Raw genomic sequence first — 18,091 nt, 5'->3', positions numbered from 1 at the left:
CAGAAAAAAAAAAAAGTTATTTTAAACATTTCCCTACAAGAAACAGCAAATCCCCTTTTGTATCTTCAGCAGTGAGACTCCTCCCTTTCTTATTTAATGGAAATCTTCTTTTGAAGAGTAATACAAAGAATTAATGTGGACATCAGCAACTAACAGAGATTTGCTCTGAAGACTTGAGCCATGGGGAGCTTAGACAGCTTTTTCCCCTCTAAAGACGCCGTTTATCTTTCCTTTCTCTTGCTTCCCCTCTTCTTTCTCATATTGTTTCTGGCACTGAGCTGACCAAACTGGCAGGACACTAACCCAATATGAAGACAGAGAAAGCAGGTAACACTTTCTCCTCCTGTAGGGAGTAGAAGAAGCCCACAAAGGGCTGGTAAATCATGAAACAGTACACTGCCTTCTGACAAATGCAAACTTAGTTAAACCTGAATTTGAGCCCTGAATCTAGGCAGATTAATTAAACTACCTGCTAGGCAGTGCATTTTCTTAGTTACACACAACAGTTAATAAATTAATGGCTCTGACATAGCAAATTTGAAGCTCGCTGCAACAGGCTTTTTGCCAAAGCAAACCTTGCCTGTAACTTTAACAGACACTGAACTAAGGGCTCCTACTTCTTACCTGCTGCCTGCTTTATTAAGAAAGGAAGTGCTGAAAGCCATTGTATGTAAAGACTTCTGTAAAACCAGTTGTAAACACACAGCACAAGCTCTTACAATGATCAATGATCTGTAAAAGGTTTATATTGCCATTTGAACGCATGGCACATCAACAAAGCCAGTGCTGGGGCAGCCTGAGACTACAAAACCAGCCCGGCTCTGTACTGGAGATAGGCCAAAGACAACCTACTGAACTACTGTACTGTTGTGATTAAGAAGTTCCTATAAAGAGCCACAAAGATTTAACCTAAATCATTTAAGATAATAAGCAAATAGCTAATGCTTATCATTTTTAAGCTACTAGATTGTTTGGTTTGGTTATTCTGTATTTGCTTCAGTAAAACACAAAGTTTTTACTCCTTTAGAGTACAAGGGCAAAGGGGGCAGTTGGCATTTAGGCATCCAATTATTACTGGCGCTCTTCCCTCGTCCTTCAAAACTCTTTACTTCTATAACTTAACCCAAGAGACACTATCGACAACAGAAATGTGGAAATGAAGTCTAGCTGGCAGTTTATGTAGGAGATCATAAACTGCACTGTCCAGAAACTGAAGTCATTAAGAGAACATAGTGAATTTCATACTGCTATAAATCATAGCTTAATTTGAAATACAATTAATCTTTCTTGTAATTAAACTTGGAAGAGTAACCTGAACAGGTTAAACCCCCAAATCCTTCAGCACTAGACAGGCATTTTCAGACGGGTGATTCGGCAAGTGCAAGAAAAATACAGTAAACTGGCACAACAGACTACACAGTAAATCACTGCAAAAAGTGAATACATGCTTCAAGCTTCAGACAAAATCCTACCAGCAGTGCCTTAAACATTCTTGACTATGGAATTCAACCCCACATCATTAAGTCAATTATTATAAATGGTATTCAAAGCAATCTGAATTGCTCCAGAGCCCAAAAACTGCTGCTGCTGCTGAGGAATCTGGCTCTTTGAAGCACAGTGGTACAGAAAACCTTGAGATTTCCATTCTAATAGTCTACATGGTACATACATGTGTATCATTTAGAAGTACTGATATTCCGATATTTTGACATACTGAAGTTATGAGCTGCAGTGGCTTATCAATAATAAGAGGTGAGCAGCACACCTGCCCACAGTAATATGTTCTGGGGTTATGAGTTTTCTCCTTACACACCTTTTCAATTAAACAAATTTACAATGTATTGGGAAGATGCAAATCCCCGAGGACAGACCAGTCAAGACACCACTGAGAGCTGATGAAAAGCATGGACATTGTGAAAACCAGACTTGTGGGGTTTGAGAACAAAAGAAGAGAGAGTTCCACAAAAGAGCCAGTATTTAACAAATCACAGCTTCAGCTAGCATGATGACTAAAGCAAATTGCAAGGCCTGGCAGTGGCGTACATCAGTGCGTCTCAATTCTGCATTCTCTCCTTCCAGTCTTACAGCCAACAGCTTGTTTCTTGGAAGAGTAAGACATAAAATCAAATACATTTTATGTTTAGAAAAGGAAGAAAAAGAGATGAACCAAAACACGGAGGAGGGCTACTGTTAAGAGATGCAAATATTATTATTCCTTAAAATTATCTTTTCATCTGCAAACAAAGGTTTTTGCTACAATTCAAGTCTCAGAGTGAAGGTGAATCTTACAGGAAGCAGAAAAAGACATCTGTAGAGCAAATAATAGATACAAAAAAACCCCACCTACCAACTATGGCAAAAAGCTCCTTACTAAATGACCATCGATCTTGTTACCTGAGGGAATTGTAGGCACATACCTGTCAAATGATCCAAATAGTACTGGTAGAGTTTGCACTGAATAGGTGTCATCCGAACTTCTAGAACATACTCGTATTTTGGTGGGAGGAACTTTGTTAATGCTGTGTAATCTTTCCTCTGTAATTTTACAAACAGTACTTTAGTCACATAAACATGAAAACATCTAAGGAGAGCTTAAGAACTCTTAAACGACAAAGCACCATGCATAAGTTACAATGATTCAGATGCTTTCCAACCACAAAGGGAAATAAGTAGCCCACTAAATACAATTCAATTCCAGGCACTGTCTGCAGAAGGCCATCTTACCTAGTAAATGCACTTGTCTGGTTAAAAGTAAATGACCTGATAACCCCATGTCCTAGTTCCAAGTCCTTGCACAGTTGACTGCAACTTCAGTAGCTGCTCTGGTAACTACTTTTGTGGGGTTTTAAAAGTACTAAAACCTTTGTTTGTGAAAGCGTGGGTAAGTCAAGCAGCGAATTATCAGTGTCTGTATCACAGATGAACTCACACTCAGGTTAACTATTTTCTGGTTTAGCATACAGAGTTTCTTCTGAATACTTGCTTGGGGCAATGCACAATTGACTTTTAGCCTCAGTTTTTGGAGTCTTATGGTGGTCTACTTCTCTCCACCCACCCCTTCATGCAAACAGTGAGCGGTGTATTACTGATCCTGACTGAGACGCCATTGGCGTTTCTGACTTAAGTGGCCTTCATCAGAGCTAACCTGCCTGTGCTGTCCTGCGCAACTCCCTGGCTGCCCGCAGAATAACCTCAGCCAGCACACTGCAACACAGGAGCCTGCAGGTAGCTCCCACTTGGTACCAGTGACTACACTACCTGCATGGCCTTGCTGTTATCTACAAGTGCAGCAAGAAGCATTCAAGAGAGCATCCTTTAGGAACACAGTTGTTTTCTTCTAAGGAAAAAAATTATATAGTATCTCAAATGACCAAAAGGGAGGGCTGCTCTCTAGGGACAGGATCTGCTCTGTGCAGCTCAATGTGAGAAAATCTCTCTGGGCCCCTTCCAACGCTGCGTAAACATGGGAGCCCAGCATCTGAAGGCATCTAAGTCTTACTTGCTATTTACATTTCTCTTCTTGTTCTTTCAGTTTGTGTTCCTGTACTGCTGTATAAACGTGCAGAATTGTGCACGCTATCCTCTCACTACTATTCATATTTCCTCAGAATTTTATGAGAGGAGGTTCTCTACCAGCCTTACACATCGCCCTCTTGGACTGTTTCATCAACTACCAACAACTGCACAGGCAGAAGAGGCACTCACTGCCTACAGTGTCACGGCTTCAACCAGGCTTCTGGTGACTGGATTTATAAAGCAGATGAGCAGTAACATCATGCTGACAGCACAGAAGGTGCAGTACCATAGCAGGTTAACTGAAGAGCCCGCATTCTGAAATTCTAAGCAGTTTTGGATTTCTTCATCTAAGGTCTTTAAGGGTTCTTCACCCTTTTGGACCTCATCCCCATCGTTCTGATTCTCACAGATCAGAACAAGGAGTTCAGAACCAAGCAACAAACTGTGGTTCACCAACTTTCTGTGCAGTTCTTAAGGCGGTTGAATTGTATTCTTCAAATGTACGTATGCAATTAAAACAGAACATTTCAAAGTAACTGACGTCCCACTCTACCATATAATTTTCTAGTCTCTTAACAGCTGTATTCTCTAAGGTACATGCATGCCCCGCTTAGGAAGCACTGACATTTGGATAAAAGCTGTGACATTTTTCTAAGTGCTTTTATCAGAACAAGATTAAATAATCCCTCCCCCTCCCTGCAGCTAATTCAAGTAATTAGTTATAGTAAAACTGTTCTTACCTGAACACATCCAGCTAACATCTCATAGAGAATATGTGCACGCTTCTTCATTACTCTGACATCTACCAGAGTAGAATCTGCACACTGACCATTCTGGATTGGGTTTATAAATCGATTTCGGAATTCCTTAATTGAACCAAGCAAATTCTCCTTAATAAAGTTCACCATGCAGTGATCTAGGAGAGAAAGGTCAGAAGTGAGGTGTTCAAAATAGAATTAATCCCAGTGCTATACTTTCCATCAGGAAACAAATGTGTTGCATCTACAACTACGGACTTTCTACTGAGAATAAACCCTAACAACCCTAGTATTTTCAGGAAGGACATCTTGAACTGACACACTCTCTAGGCACAATGGTAACATCTAAATTTAATGTCAGACTTAAAACTACCTCACCGTGTTTGTTACACACAGTTGGAAAGCTGCTGTGCACCAAAGCAATCATATAAGAAAACTATATTTGCGAAGATTTTTAAGTAGATTCAACAGCATACTAATGAATAGGAAAAATCACTCCAGCATATTAGCAAATGGGAGCAAATGTTACAGGCTAGTTTAGAATGAAACTCCCAAAACAGTAACATAAATCAGTGTTCCCTAAGCTCACTAAAAATACTGCTCTACAATGGGTTAAAACAATTTAAATTGATGCTGTTGCAAGACCTGGTCCACCCATTTTCCCTCTGAACATTCTCACTTCCCCTTCTGACATGCTAAGACTCATCTGATCCTTTGGTTCACCAGATCAAAAAACCAAACTGTCAGAAAGCTATTCACTTCTGAGTTGTGAATTTTCTGATACTCCTCACACAGGCTCCCTGTGGAACCAATGTACGCAAGGCCATGCCAAGGGAAAGGATGAAGGGAAGGCCAGATTCCCAAAAGCTTCATTTTCATTTGGCTTAAACCATGATGGAGCCACATCTTGACACAATGATTTAAAATGCAAAACCAGACCGTCAGGCTTTTTTGTTTCAGACACAGAAACCTAGCAAACAGCTTCAGTGTATGAAATTATTTTCTTCTCGTCAAACTAAATCTATATAGATGTTGCTGAAAGGCAAAAGTACATCCAAGGAAATAAACACCAGACAGCTACTCACATTCTATAAGATTATTTTGCAGTGGTGTTCCTGTAAGAATTATTCTTCTCCTGGATCGAATAGAATTCATTGCCTTAGAAACAGCAGATGCTTCGTTTTTTAGTATGTGCCCTTCATCACAAACAACGAAGTCGGGACCTAGAAAGAAATAAGATTATATCTCTCCAATCTTCTATAACCACACAGAAAGTGGCAGCCTAAAGAATCCAACATTTGTTCTACTGATGTTATTGTTCATTTTTAACTTTGTGTGTGTTTTGTGGTGGTTTTTTAAGTGCAGTTGAGGTTCTCACTCAGCCTTTGCACAAGCATTCACAGTAGCCATTCTGGTGAACTACAGGGTGGTGCTTGTAAAGTCTTCATGGGAAGGATTAAATACAGCCTTGCAATATATTCCTGTAAACATTTTCTACCATGCAGCTAGCATGTGCATGGCTCCATCTCCATTCGCCCTGTCAAATCGCCATGAAACTCTTCCTTAACTCCACCTTAGGCTGCCATCTACTGGTACTTGGTCAAGTCTGAAGTAAACCAAGAACTGGGTAACCACTAAGTTTTCCTTAATGCAACAGGTGAGTATCAACAGTGGTAACCAGCGCAATCAACAGTCTTGGCTAAGGTAAGGCACAATCAAATCCGATTTTAACTAAAGACAAGAGAATGGCCACCTTGGAGCTGAAAGTCACCACAGAAATGTCCTCAGCTTTATTCCAGAAGATCAACCCAAGGATTCTAGACTGCTTCTTTAGGTGAGCTGCACAAGGAATGTCAAAGACACACCACAAGACATTTCCACCAGTATGCAAAGCAACTCTAACAGAGTTATTAACTGTTACAATTTGAGGTTTAAGACAAATAATGCTAAACTTGGCAGCACAGACTTACACACACTAACGGTTTTCAGATTTGGGGCCATTTCTGGAAGCTCTTTCCTTGAAAGGGGAAGTAAAATATGTTCCAGGATCCAACTAGTAACTTAGAAAGAATGTTTTACCAGCTCTAAACCTGACCTCAATTCCAGTACTATCAACCACAAAGTCAAGTTTATGCACCTTTGAAACATGCGAGATAAAACCATGAGCTGGGTTTATCTCTTCAGCTCTAAATAGGTTGATAATTGAGATGGCAAAGAAGTATTTATCAGCATGTACCAGCTCATCTTTTATAATCTAAGAACAGTTTTTTCTAGGGCAGTGATCAACAACTGAGAATCAATGAGAGCTTTGACCACCGGCAGGATTTAATGCCAGTGCCATTTTAAGTGTCAAGAAGTGATTAGAATCTCAAATGCTAACAGAAAAGGCATCAAGAAGATAATCTTTTCCAAGCAGAAAAATAACGTCTTTTTAACCAAGTCTAGAAGACAACTATGGAAATCCACACATTAATTCCAAACACAGTTGGACTTGTCCAAGCCTACTTCTTTCTGGATTTTCACACCCGCTACAGAAACATTTTCCCATATGACTCCACAGCTTCTGTATCTTCCCCAGTTTTGACTTCATGCAAAACAGAGCGGCTCCACACAAAGCCTTCCTTTAATTTCCAACACCTCTTCATAGTGACAGATCCTTCCTCTAGTCCTCAGCCTAGTGTTTCCTGAAGAGAAAGGACCCTGCAGTGAAGCTGTCCATGCAGTGTGCAGTACTACTGAGATGGTTCGGAACCAGTTTCCAGAACCAAAGCATTTGCAAAGATTTGCAGTATCTCCCCATGAGATGTGACAGCCTGCACATTAATGTACCATTCTCAGAAACTGACTTGGTCTAGTACATTGTGTTTGCAATCAGAATCACAGAGAACAAGCATAATGACGTCTAAATGGTAGATAGCAATCAGAATTGTGCAAATACCCCAGAAACCAGCTTCAGTCAAGACTGTGATTCATTAACATGGTAAAAAAGAAAACCAAAGACCAAAACAAGAAACAAAAAACCCACCTCAAAACCTTCTGTTTAGAGTATGTGAATGAGAGTAAAAATATGAAAACACTACCTTAGGAACATTATTTGTGGTTTGTTTGGCAGGCATGGAGCACTGGTATCTACAACTAACATCTTGGCTATAATTCAATGGCAGGGATTTTCATGTATTTGTGGGGTTTTGCCTTGTTCTTAGAAAACATGAATGCAATTCATTATGGACAGAACATTACTCCAAATACTATAGAGGAATGTAAAACTTGAAGGGCCCTCAAGACATCACTTAGTCCATTTTCTTCATCTGAGATAAGAGTTATGAGAAAGGGACATGTCCTCCCTGACAGACGTATGAAACTCCATGACCTGTCCTTATCTAAAACACTGATACAATACTTAATTTAATGCACATCAGAATAAATTCTGACCTTTCCTTTCCCCAACTAATGTAAAAACCAACTGGTAACAGTCCTTTCTAAAACCATCTCTTCCATGGTGGAAACTCTGTTAGCTGAGTTGTCTCTTTCTAGGCTAAAATGCCTTACTCCCTCAACCTTTCCTCAAAGATGACAGTCTTCATCTGCTTATCCTTCTTGCCGTACTTACTTGCACATGTTGATGTATTTATGTACATAAAACATACTCAGTGATATATGGATATACACAGTTCTTTTCCTCTGAGGTCTACAAGAACTTACGTCTGCTTTATACAACTGCCAATTAAAGAGCAGTTTCCAAGTTAAACAGTGATGGAATTTTTATTAGTGGCAACAAGTAAGAAAATACAAAGTTATTGAAATGCTGCAAGCAAAGCACAACAGCTATCAATAAACCAAACAGCATTTCAACAGTGGCATGGAGCATTATGGGAAACCATTTGTTGCTCTGTTTGCGTATATAATCCTGCTATTATTTCACATAGCAGAGCTAGCTAATTAATGAAATCAGTTCTCCACCCATAAACTTTGGCTAAACCTTCCCTTTCTGGTCCCCTCTTCAATACATGCTTCTACTACATAATATGCCTACCTTAGCAGTACTCATTTTCAACAGACACGTATCATTAAATTATCGCTCAAGTACCAAATTTGCAGCTTTTTAAATTAAAAATGCTCCCAGAGGCAAAGGTTTTCCTATTTACAGTCACAGCAGTAAGCCAGCACATAAGCTTCATAACGCTTTTCCTGGCAGCCTGCTTGTTATATTGCCAGTGCTGATGGCTGAAGATAGCAAGAAACAAGTAAGAGTCATTGCAAGATACTTCTCCTCAGTTTAGCCAATCTGAATGTCTCCAAAAACTAATGGATAGCAACAGATGAACACCTCGTGACTTTTTGTAATTAGTTAAAATAGAGAAAGATATGAAGTATGAAAATAATTATGGAGTTATTTTTTCCTAAAGGTCCAATTCCATCCTACCAACCAGCTAGTCCATGAAGAGAATGACAGGTTTTCCACATTCATATGAAATTACTCAAAACCTACAAGGCTCCATGTGCTGCATCTTCTGAGCTTGATTAACTCTTAAGACTGGAAAAATCAATTAAGCGCTTTATCTGCAATCAGTTCATTAGCACTTGCATTAACACCTATTTGTTCACTCTTCCAAGGTACACTCTCAGCTATCTTTCACCTGTAGTTGTTCCCTTAACAGTAGATTCCTACCAAGGATGAAGCAACTTGTGGTTTTAACTAACAAGCAGGTTAAAATAACCTTAGTTTCCCAACGGAGTCACTTCAAATTAGCATGCAAAGAAAGCAATGCTAGCAAAAGGGATACCTATTAGGAAAAGTTAAGTACATATTCCTGTGGTCATTTCTATATTTGATTTGGTAGAAAAGACTGTTACAGAAGTCTGTTTACAAAAGCAGATGGGGTAGCTTCTGAAAAACCATTTCTGTAACTCGGCAAAAAACAACAAAGAAAGTCTGATGAATCTTAACGTTATTGTTCAAAGTGATTTGCCCACAAGATTTCTATTTGCAAGATTACTTAGCTCATATATATAAACCAGGAAGCACATTATACGTAGTGCATACTTTTATTTATTTTCACTTACCTGGATCAACTAAAGCTTTATTAAATATTTCTTTAAGTTTCCTACTCTTCACATTCCTCCCTTGTGCAAGATTCCGATACATCTCGTAGCCTATTATCATCACACCTCCGTCATCCTGCCAACGCTGGAGCATGTAGCTTCTCTCTTGAGGGCGTTTCACAGTTGCCAGTTCACAGACCTTTCAAAGCAGGGAAAACACGCTTGAATTTCTCTTAAAATGCCAAAGTACTGGTGGAACTTTCAAATACCTGAGGCTTTTTAATGCAAGAAGATTTTTCACATACTTTAAGTGCATTCCTTAGCCTATATTTTGAGTGGTGGAGTTTCCCCGATTAAGTAAACCATTCACTTATTTCATTTTAAAGAAGTCTTTTAAAGCCTCATACCTCTAGTTTTTCATCATCTTCTAAATCTTCTTGCCATTTTTCAAACTCATTCAACCAGTTCAAGGCAGTGTTCAGTGGACACACTACAAGAGCTGTCCGAAAATCCAGCTTGTCACACAGCAAGACTGTGTGAAGAAAACTCACTACCTGCAAGAGGGAAAAAGACAAAATGTCCATTAAAACACTGAGTATTAAACACTAGAAAAGAAACCTGCAAGTATATATTCACATCTAGATCTTACCAACAACACTCTTGTTGAAACATTCCTTTCTGTTTGTCAAACAACTCCCTGCTTAAAATTTAATACATGAGTATTTTGAAGTCATACATTTATTATCTGGTGTTACATGGCTGCATATGTGCTTCACACCCTAAGATATGCAGAGTTTGGAATTGCATCAGATAGCTGAATGATTTCAGAAATAAGGAATGCTCCTTCTACATTTCACCAATCATTTTCATAAACTCAGTTTTTGTATGAGGTCATTTTGAAGCTTTCCCCCAGTATTCGCCCCAAACATGAAATAAGTTCACCTCTTTGGGCTTCATTAATGTATCAAGTTTCCTGAAAGTGAACTTCAGTCTGACTTAAATCAGTGTTTTCCAAATGTTTTCAGCTTATTGGCAAATTCTCTCAGAAGAGCTCTGCAGCAGGTTACCGAAATGCTTTCCAAGTATTCACACTGTAGCCAGGCTGGCTGTATGCTGCAGATGGTGACACCTCCTGGAGGGCTGGGAAAAAAAGCCTTAAATCTTTGGATGTCAGTCAGCGATTCTGCTGGGCTGCCTGGTTTTGAGCTGCAGCACGTAAAGACAGGACTAGAGGTGACCTCTAAAATCCCAGGAGCGGAAGAATCAGTGATCCCAGATCCCATGGCAGCTCCAGCTCTCACACCAGCCTTTCAATGGTGAAGACTGCACTCTATTTCATGCGACTATACAACACCCAGGAAGTTGTTTCTGGTTCAGATCTTGGTATTTGGCAACTCTGATTTAATACACTGTTCAAAGTAATTTCAAACTGCATGACTGCTTGGAACAGTGGGAAACCAACTGCTTTTAGGTGCTGCAACACAAAAGGAATTCCTAGTGGTTTTGCAATCAAGACAAAAGCATCTCATGTTCAGACGCAAAAACTACCCATGAACACTAAGCACGGAAGTCCTATGTCCTGGAAAACCAGGAGGACCCTAATCACTCTGTTTCCCTGATCCTTTACTGAAATTCTCTGCAGTGTACAGTCTGCTAAAACTTGTTACTGATTTAACACAAGCTAGACAACAAATGGCATTGCAGAGTACAGTAGAAGGACTGCGAAATGACCTCATAAAGAAAGAAACAAGTACCTAAGCTACAAACACTGGCCATAAAAACACGCAGATTTTTTGTATTATTATGCATACAATATACATATTTGTAACTGTGGATGTCTTCAGTTATCAAGAAGTTACAGCCAGAACAAATGTCATTCACACATCCAGATGACACACAAAAACACCTTCTACTGTGAAATATTTCATCAAACTAATATATATATTGTATAAAGTGTAAACGCGTACAAAGTCATCTCAACTGCACTGCTACATGAAAGCAAAACACAGCAAAAGGTGTAAATAACACCTGAAGAACTGTAACAACTGAGCTAGAATTTAAGCATGTAAAAATGCACTCTTCAAAGGTGATTCTCAATGTATAAAACTCCTCTTCTACAGGATTGTAGATTGTCAAAATACTGTGTCTGTCACCCCAGCTTCCATGAACAATGCAGAGCTACACACACTGCAGCTGGAGTTCTTAAAAACATACTGTCCACATGCTATGCACCACCACCGACCAAGAATACACTTGGTTTTACCCACACAGTATACAGTGAGTGACCACAGTCCCTCTGACCATCCTCAGCTCTGTGCTACTCAAAAAACCCTGCAACCCACAAAAATCCCCAAACTCAGAAAACCAGAAGACTCAAAACCACAAACCCCAAACTTCTCTTGATCCCTTGAGCTCGTCTTTGCAGAGGAATCTGAGGATCTAAAGAATCTGAAGACATTATGCCAGCCTAAGTGCTCCATGACCATATCCTGCAATTCACAGGTCAAGAAAGAAGACTCAGGATCAGACAGTCCTAAATGAAATCTGTCTCAGTTAGATTTGAGAAGAGCAGGATTAGGCAACAACTTCACTTTTTGAAGAACCCAGGCAGCAATGGTTTAGAGGGAAGACGTAAGAATATAAGGAAACCATCTGACCCAGTAAGGCACAGCTAACACTAGCAAAGCGTAACAGATAACTCCTGCTAGATTCTCTCTGAAGATTTTCTCTTGAAGCACATTTCAAGTCTCTAATGACAGATTTCAAGTCAAGCATGCTATCTAGCAGCATCCAGATGTGCTGATCACACCAAACACCAGCTAGGAAGGCAGATGTGAGCACTACAGAGAGTAAAAACTACTGAGATGCCTCATTCCAAACACAGAGGTGTCAGTGACTGACTGCTTGGCAACAGCATCTTACAGCATTTTGTTTGCCAAGTGGTTAACAAGGTTACGAAGTTGGCTGTTGTTCCTTGCAGACTATGAATCTAGCTATGGTACAAAAGCGCTGAGACATCTTTTATACAGCTTGGAATTCCAGTACGTTGATATACTGACCTCTCTATGAATGAACAGCTCCTGGGCCTTCACATCAGGTGATAGGGCTTCCCAAACCAATGGGGAAGCTTCTACCACAACTGACCAAGATGGAAGAGGATGGTGAAATGGCATTTCCTCACAGACGCTTTGAGGATCCCATCCTCACTGTAGGAAGAAAATAACCTCTTTGAGAACCATCATTACCACGCTGAAGAGACTGAACTCCAGGGAATGAGTAAAGTGCATCCATATCTGGAGCATGTGAAGGAAGAATTTATAATGAAGTGTTGTGCAAGTGCTGTCTGCTAACATGACCTAGACTTTGCCAGTCACAAACTCACCAGAGCACTAGACAGATCCCCTGTCAAGTCATTTCACAGCTAAGAACTTTCCCTGGAACAGGAAAGTCCTGATTGATCCCTAGTTGAAAACAGTCCTAATCAATTCCAGTGTCTGCAGAAGCTGCAGGTTAGATTTCTAATGATTCAGCTCAAGCCAGAGATCAGAAAGGTTCCCAGTAAATAATTCCACTAGTGTCCTGGGTTCAGCAGTAGCAGTCATTTTTCTCCTTCTTAGGAGCTAGTGCAGTGCTGTGCTTTGATCTTTTGGCCTGGGAACAGTGCTGATAACGCCGATGTTTTCAGTTGCTGCTCGAATGTTTGGTCTGGCCAAGGACCTTCTGAATCTCATGCTCTGCCAGGGACGAGGGGAGGCCGTGAGGAAGCAGAGACAGGACACCTGACCCAAGCTAGCCAAAGAGGTATTCCATAGCACAGCACATCATGCCCAGGAGGTAATGGAGAGTTACCTGGAAGGGCTGGGACTGCAGGGTTGGAGACGAGGTATCAGACAGTGCTTGGCTGGGGGGAGTGGGGCGAGTTATTGGTCAGCTGGTATTGAGGTGTTGTATTCTTTCCTCTTGGAAAGAGGAAATAATTCCTTTAGCACTATTATTATTGGTGGTAGCAGTAGTGATTTGTGTTATACCTTAGTTACTAAACTGTTCTTATCTCAACCCGTGGGAGTTGCATTCTTTTCGATTCTCCTGTCCGTCCCTCCAGGAGCAGGGGGAGGGCAAGAAGGGGAGGAAGTGAGCAAACAAGGTTTGTGGTTGGGTTTAAACCATGACAACTAGCTACTTGTCCTGATAAAGATACAAGAGTATCTCCTCCTCCAGAAATGAGGAAACAGCATCAGTGAAGGCCAACAACAGGGAAGATGAAAGCGGCCCTGCTTTTCTGAGGGCCTTTGTAAGCACAGATAAGGTTGTTACCTTCCTCCTTTCTTCTTCAGAGTTCTCAAAAATTTCCCTTTCTCCTTCCCAGAATCAGAGGGAAAGGTTCTTCTGTCAAATGACTTCCGCTAAAGAATTCTTGGGAACAGACCGGCAGCAGAGCAGCAAGATGCTGGGCAAGTCACCCCAGTTCTCTGCTCACAGTATTCATGGGGAAGCTACATCTGGCTAAATGCAAAACCAAAATTTATGAAGACAGACAGATACTTGGGAACAAGCAACAAAAGGAATTCAACACTGCTGACCACCCTGAGAAGGTAGCAGCATGCATACTGAGACGCAGGGAACTGAAGAGAACTGGTACTGATCTTTAATCAGTTTTGAAGGTCAAGGGTATAAACTTGTCCTGCAGCCTGCAATGATTAGAAGAGGCCAAACAAAAGAGCCATGAGTTTCACAACTGCTTGGGTGATCAGTTTCAGAAGAAACATTTTAAGATGGGGATGAGCTTCAGACTTCAAAGACTGATAGAAAAGGCAAGTTGTTCACTGAGCACCTTTTAACATGGCAGAAGAGCCACTTGTATCAGACCACAAAGTATGGAAATCTACTTTTAAGAAATGTTACAATATTCTGCTTTAAAGATTTTTACAAAGCAGTCTTCAGCAGTGTAAAGGAGAAGGAACATATGCTGAAGTGACAATGGAGGCTTGAACCTTCTCGGGAAGGAAAGAATTGTAAAGCCAAAGAAGTGAAAAGGGATTGAAAGTAATGAGAGCTTCTGGTCTCAACTATTAGTGATGCACAATGACCTAAAAATATCAATGTACACGTGGGCTATTACTGAAATAGAAAACAAATGCCCCCTAAAAAGCCCAAACTGTACAAACACATTTATATTAAAACATAAAGCATCTGACTTTAGACACCTAAAGTCTGGCATGAAGAACCCATATAAAACAAGCAACCCTGATAAACCTCTATTGTATCAATGCAACAAATGAACTGAAAGGCCCCTGTGGAAAACAATCACTTTAAGGAACAACCTGCTTAAGATTAGGAAACAGGATCCCAAAGCCTGCCTCCTATTAGCTTTATTTTCTTGTTCTGAGTTTCAAGGGAGCTACATACCACTTACACTTAAATATGACCTTTTCACATAAATATCATGATTAGCTAATTCAGTTTTTGAGATTTGAGAAGTGGAGAGGGCACAAGTGTGTATCAGAACTCTCACAGGCGCGTGCTACAAAACACAACTTCTTCCTCAAGGCCTCTTTACAAAATGTTTTCCCCCAGCAACCCTCCTCATCGAGTCACTGCCTAGGAAGCAGTCAGTTTTACTATGTTCAGAAAGTCATTAAAATTGGCTTTTCCTGGACCAGCATTTGAGAGCAAGCTATAGACCAGAAAACAAGACTTCTGTTTCTTACCTGTAACGTCTTCCCCAGACCCATACAGTGAGCAAGAATGCAGCCAGAACCAGGAGATGTCTTGGTTTTTTTCACAGATTCACAACAGCAATCCCACATGAACTGAACACCTGAAGAAAATGAGAATTTTCTCATGAAATACTCAGTTTATTAAAATTCACCTGGTAAAAGACAGATGTGAGCACTGTAACATCACGGTAGCTCTTAGAAAAGCAGTGCTCAGGATAATTATTGATTACAATACAATATTGATACAATGATTTGTATGTGTGTGGATCTTTGTCTTGAACTTCAGTATAGTCACAAAACTGTATAGTCACACAGTTTTCATTGAGTATGTGGCAACTGGGTGAGAAGCTATTACAGTGCAGACTACAGATGACTCTGATTTTGGGGACAGGGAGAAAAGAGGAAGACAGATCGAAAAGTGGAATGGACTTAATGAAAAAACTAAAATGACCCTGGTATAATAGCAAAATTATCTGAAACGAACTGTAAGAACTTCTGCCCAGACACATCAGATGTGAAGTTCTATACTTAAAGAGGGAAAAAAAAAGTCATGTAAGAACTGTGACAGCTGAAAAAAAAGGAAAGGAAATATATGCTACATAACAAAATGCATTAACATGAGGGTCTGCTGGGTGATTTTTTTGTTCTTTGCAATAGATTTACTGGGAATTGTATTCTACTCTGCTATACTTGGCAAAGATGAGGCTTCAACTTATCCTCTTGTATCTGGTTCAAGGCACCTCCCTTTAAGTTTCTCACTAAAACGGAAAGGTTACAAACTTTGAGGAAAATGTAAAACAACAGCATAAAGCTGTAAAGAAAATTCTGATTGCCTCTTCTCCTTTCCCCTTGCACTAGAAACCAAGTATGGAAAGAAGTCATGCTGATTTGCAGTCATGGCAGGTACCAGGAAAACACTGAGATTTTGAAATCTTCACTGAAAACCATAAAAAGTGAATATACTAACTCCTCACTAGAATGGGTAAACATGTATTTGATTCTGCCTCAGCACTGAGAACTAGATGATTCTAAGGACCCTTTCAGTTGTATATTTCTAAGGTTCTCTGCTTGTAAAACAGAACTATGTACTGCTGGCCTCATACACCTTGTTCAGATGTTCAAGAAAAAAAAGCATTAAACGTGACATTTGCCTGCCAAGGAGTTTTTCTCATGATTCTAATTCAGGTTGTGTATTGTGTACCAGTGGAGGGGGAAAACAAATACATTTAAAGCTCTTATTTTCTTACCATCTACTTGGTGTGGTTTCAGTCTGGTAACTATACTCCTGTGAACCTGCACTAATGGTTCTTTGGTTTCTTCATCTTCATCTAAAACCAGCTTAGTTGTAATCGGACATTTCAGAGGCGAAGCATCTTCTATCTCTATCACCTAAAAGCAGAAACAGGTCATCACAGGAATACTTCATGCATGAGTAATACCCAGCATTTGGAAGAATGCTTTTCCCCACAGAAAGGAAAGCGGTAGGCAATTGAAACAGCTTTCTAAAGATGTCAGTAATCTTCAAACTTAGCAATATTAACCTGCACTAGACTACAAATAAAATTTGTGGTTTACAAGGCTACATGTAAGTACTTCTAAAATTATTGAGGTAGGCCTATCATCTTAAACATCAACATTCAACTTCCTAGCATTCTGCAAAGAAAACAGAACATACCTCTCTCAGTTTCTCTCTCTCCCGTTCTCTTTCTGCTATACGTTTTCTTCTTTCTTCTTCTTCTTTAAGAGCATTTTGTGTCTCCGTTCTAAGCTTATCATCTTTAATAATTTTCCTTATTTTCTTCCTGCCTTTTCCAGGAGATTTGGAATCATCATTTTCCTCATTCTCAGAATTACTCTATTACAAATTAAGCAAAGTAAGCATTAGCAAGAAAATTATGGCACAGACCATCAAATCTTTTAGTTTTAGACAAGCTTCCAAAAATTTCTACGCACACAGGTGGAGTTCAGCTTGTAAGAAAAAAGATAACTCTTCTCTTTAAAAAGCAAGTTAGCCGGCATGACAAAAGTGCCACCTCAACTATAATGTATTCTGAGATATGGAAGATAAGCCCAGCTGAGTACTGAAGGCACTGTTATAATCTGATAGCAACTAATGATGAACAAAGAATTAGTTTTCTATTCTAGTGGTGCTAGATCGGATCAGCCATCACCTACTCCACACATAGGAAAAGAGACCCTAATACTAGGAAAACCTTAATCTACTATCTGTGTCACCTTCTATGATTAGTTTAAAAATGCCATTTATTTAAAAGATATCGCGCATTTTAATCAAGAACTAGACAGGAAATGGCTTTAGTTATATGTGATGGTTTTTTCTCCATAATGGAGCCATTTTACAAATTTTAGCACAGAACTGACTTCGAGAAAAGTATTTTTTGACTGTACTTTCTACAGAGCTGTTGGAGCTACCCAAGTCCCTAAGCCAGAAGAGACAGGAACGCCTTTTCCCATCTATCAATTCAAAACACAATATAGTACCTTATTGTTGTTTTCACTTGAAGAATCCTCCTGAACCTTGATACGCCTTCGTTTCTTTTTCTGTTTGTAACTGCGCTGGTTTTCTTCTGCCTCAGCTTTCTTGGCAGATCTATAAAAAGAAGGAAAAAAGCACTATTAGTAATAACAACTCACTGCCTCACTGAAAAATAATGGTAAAAAGTACATGAATTCTATTGCTAAATAATAGAATATATGCTCCTTTTATGGCATCAGGTGTTTACTTTCAAATTCCCTCCTCCCCCTCAACTCTCCGGACACACATAGCAACAGCCTATTCCAGACAACCCTGATGAATCTCAGAATTGCTTCTACTGCTACCCATCATTCCTCAACTGGTACTGACACATTTGGCATAAAGATGCTCATTTTTTACTAACCTTTTGTGTGTTCTGGCTCACTAAATTACTGCATACCACAAAGTGTGGTACGAATTCAAAATACATTTGCTGCAAAGTTAATAAGCAGATACCAAATTATAGACAAGTATCATCAAAGGTTTTAAGGTCTGATGCAAAGTCTTTAACTTTTTCTATCTCA

General features: G+C 39.7%; 1 protein-coding gene across 2 annotated transcripts in view; it reads right to left on the bottom strand.

Moving 5' to 3' along the window:
- Positions 1–18,091, bottom strand: part of ATRX (ATRX chromatin remodeler) — an 81,881-nt gene that overhangs the window by 23,464 nt on the left and 40,326 nt on the right. For both annotated transcript variants that reach the window (XM_065689148.1, XM_065689149.1), the window contains exons 14-22: positions 17,534–17,642; positions 16,710–16,889; positions 16,282–16,423; positions 15,026–15,135; positions 9,725–9,871; positions 9,339–9,516; positions 5,360–5,497; positions 4,257–4,432; positions 2,418–2,535 (exon numbers count right to left, since the gene is read on the bottom strand). In XM_065689148.1, coding sequence (XP_065545220.1) covers positions 2,418–2,535; positions 4,257–4,432; positions 5,360–5,497; positions 9,339–9,516; positions 9,725–9,871; positions 15,026–15,135; positions 16,282–16,423; positions 16,710–16,889; positions 17,534–17,642 — 1,298 coding nt within the window. The remainder of the gene's footprint in view (positions 1–2,417; positions 2,536–4,256; positions 4,433–5,359; positions 5,498–9,338; positions 9,517–9,724; positions 9,872–15,025; positions 15,136–16,281; positions 16,424–16,709; positions 16,890–17,533; positions 17,643–18,091) is intronic.

Source organism: Lathamus discolor, chromosome 9 (genome assembly GCF_037157495.1).
Source record: "Lathamus discolor isolate bLatDis1 chromosome 9, bLatDis1.hap1, whole genome shotgun sequence".
Classification (NCBI taxonomy): Eukaryota; Metazoa; Chordata; class Aves; order Psittaciformes; family Psittacidae; genus Lathamus; species Lathamus discolor.
This window is presented reverse-complemented; position numbering and strand designations above follow the sequence as displayed.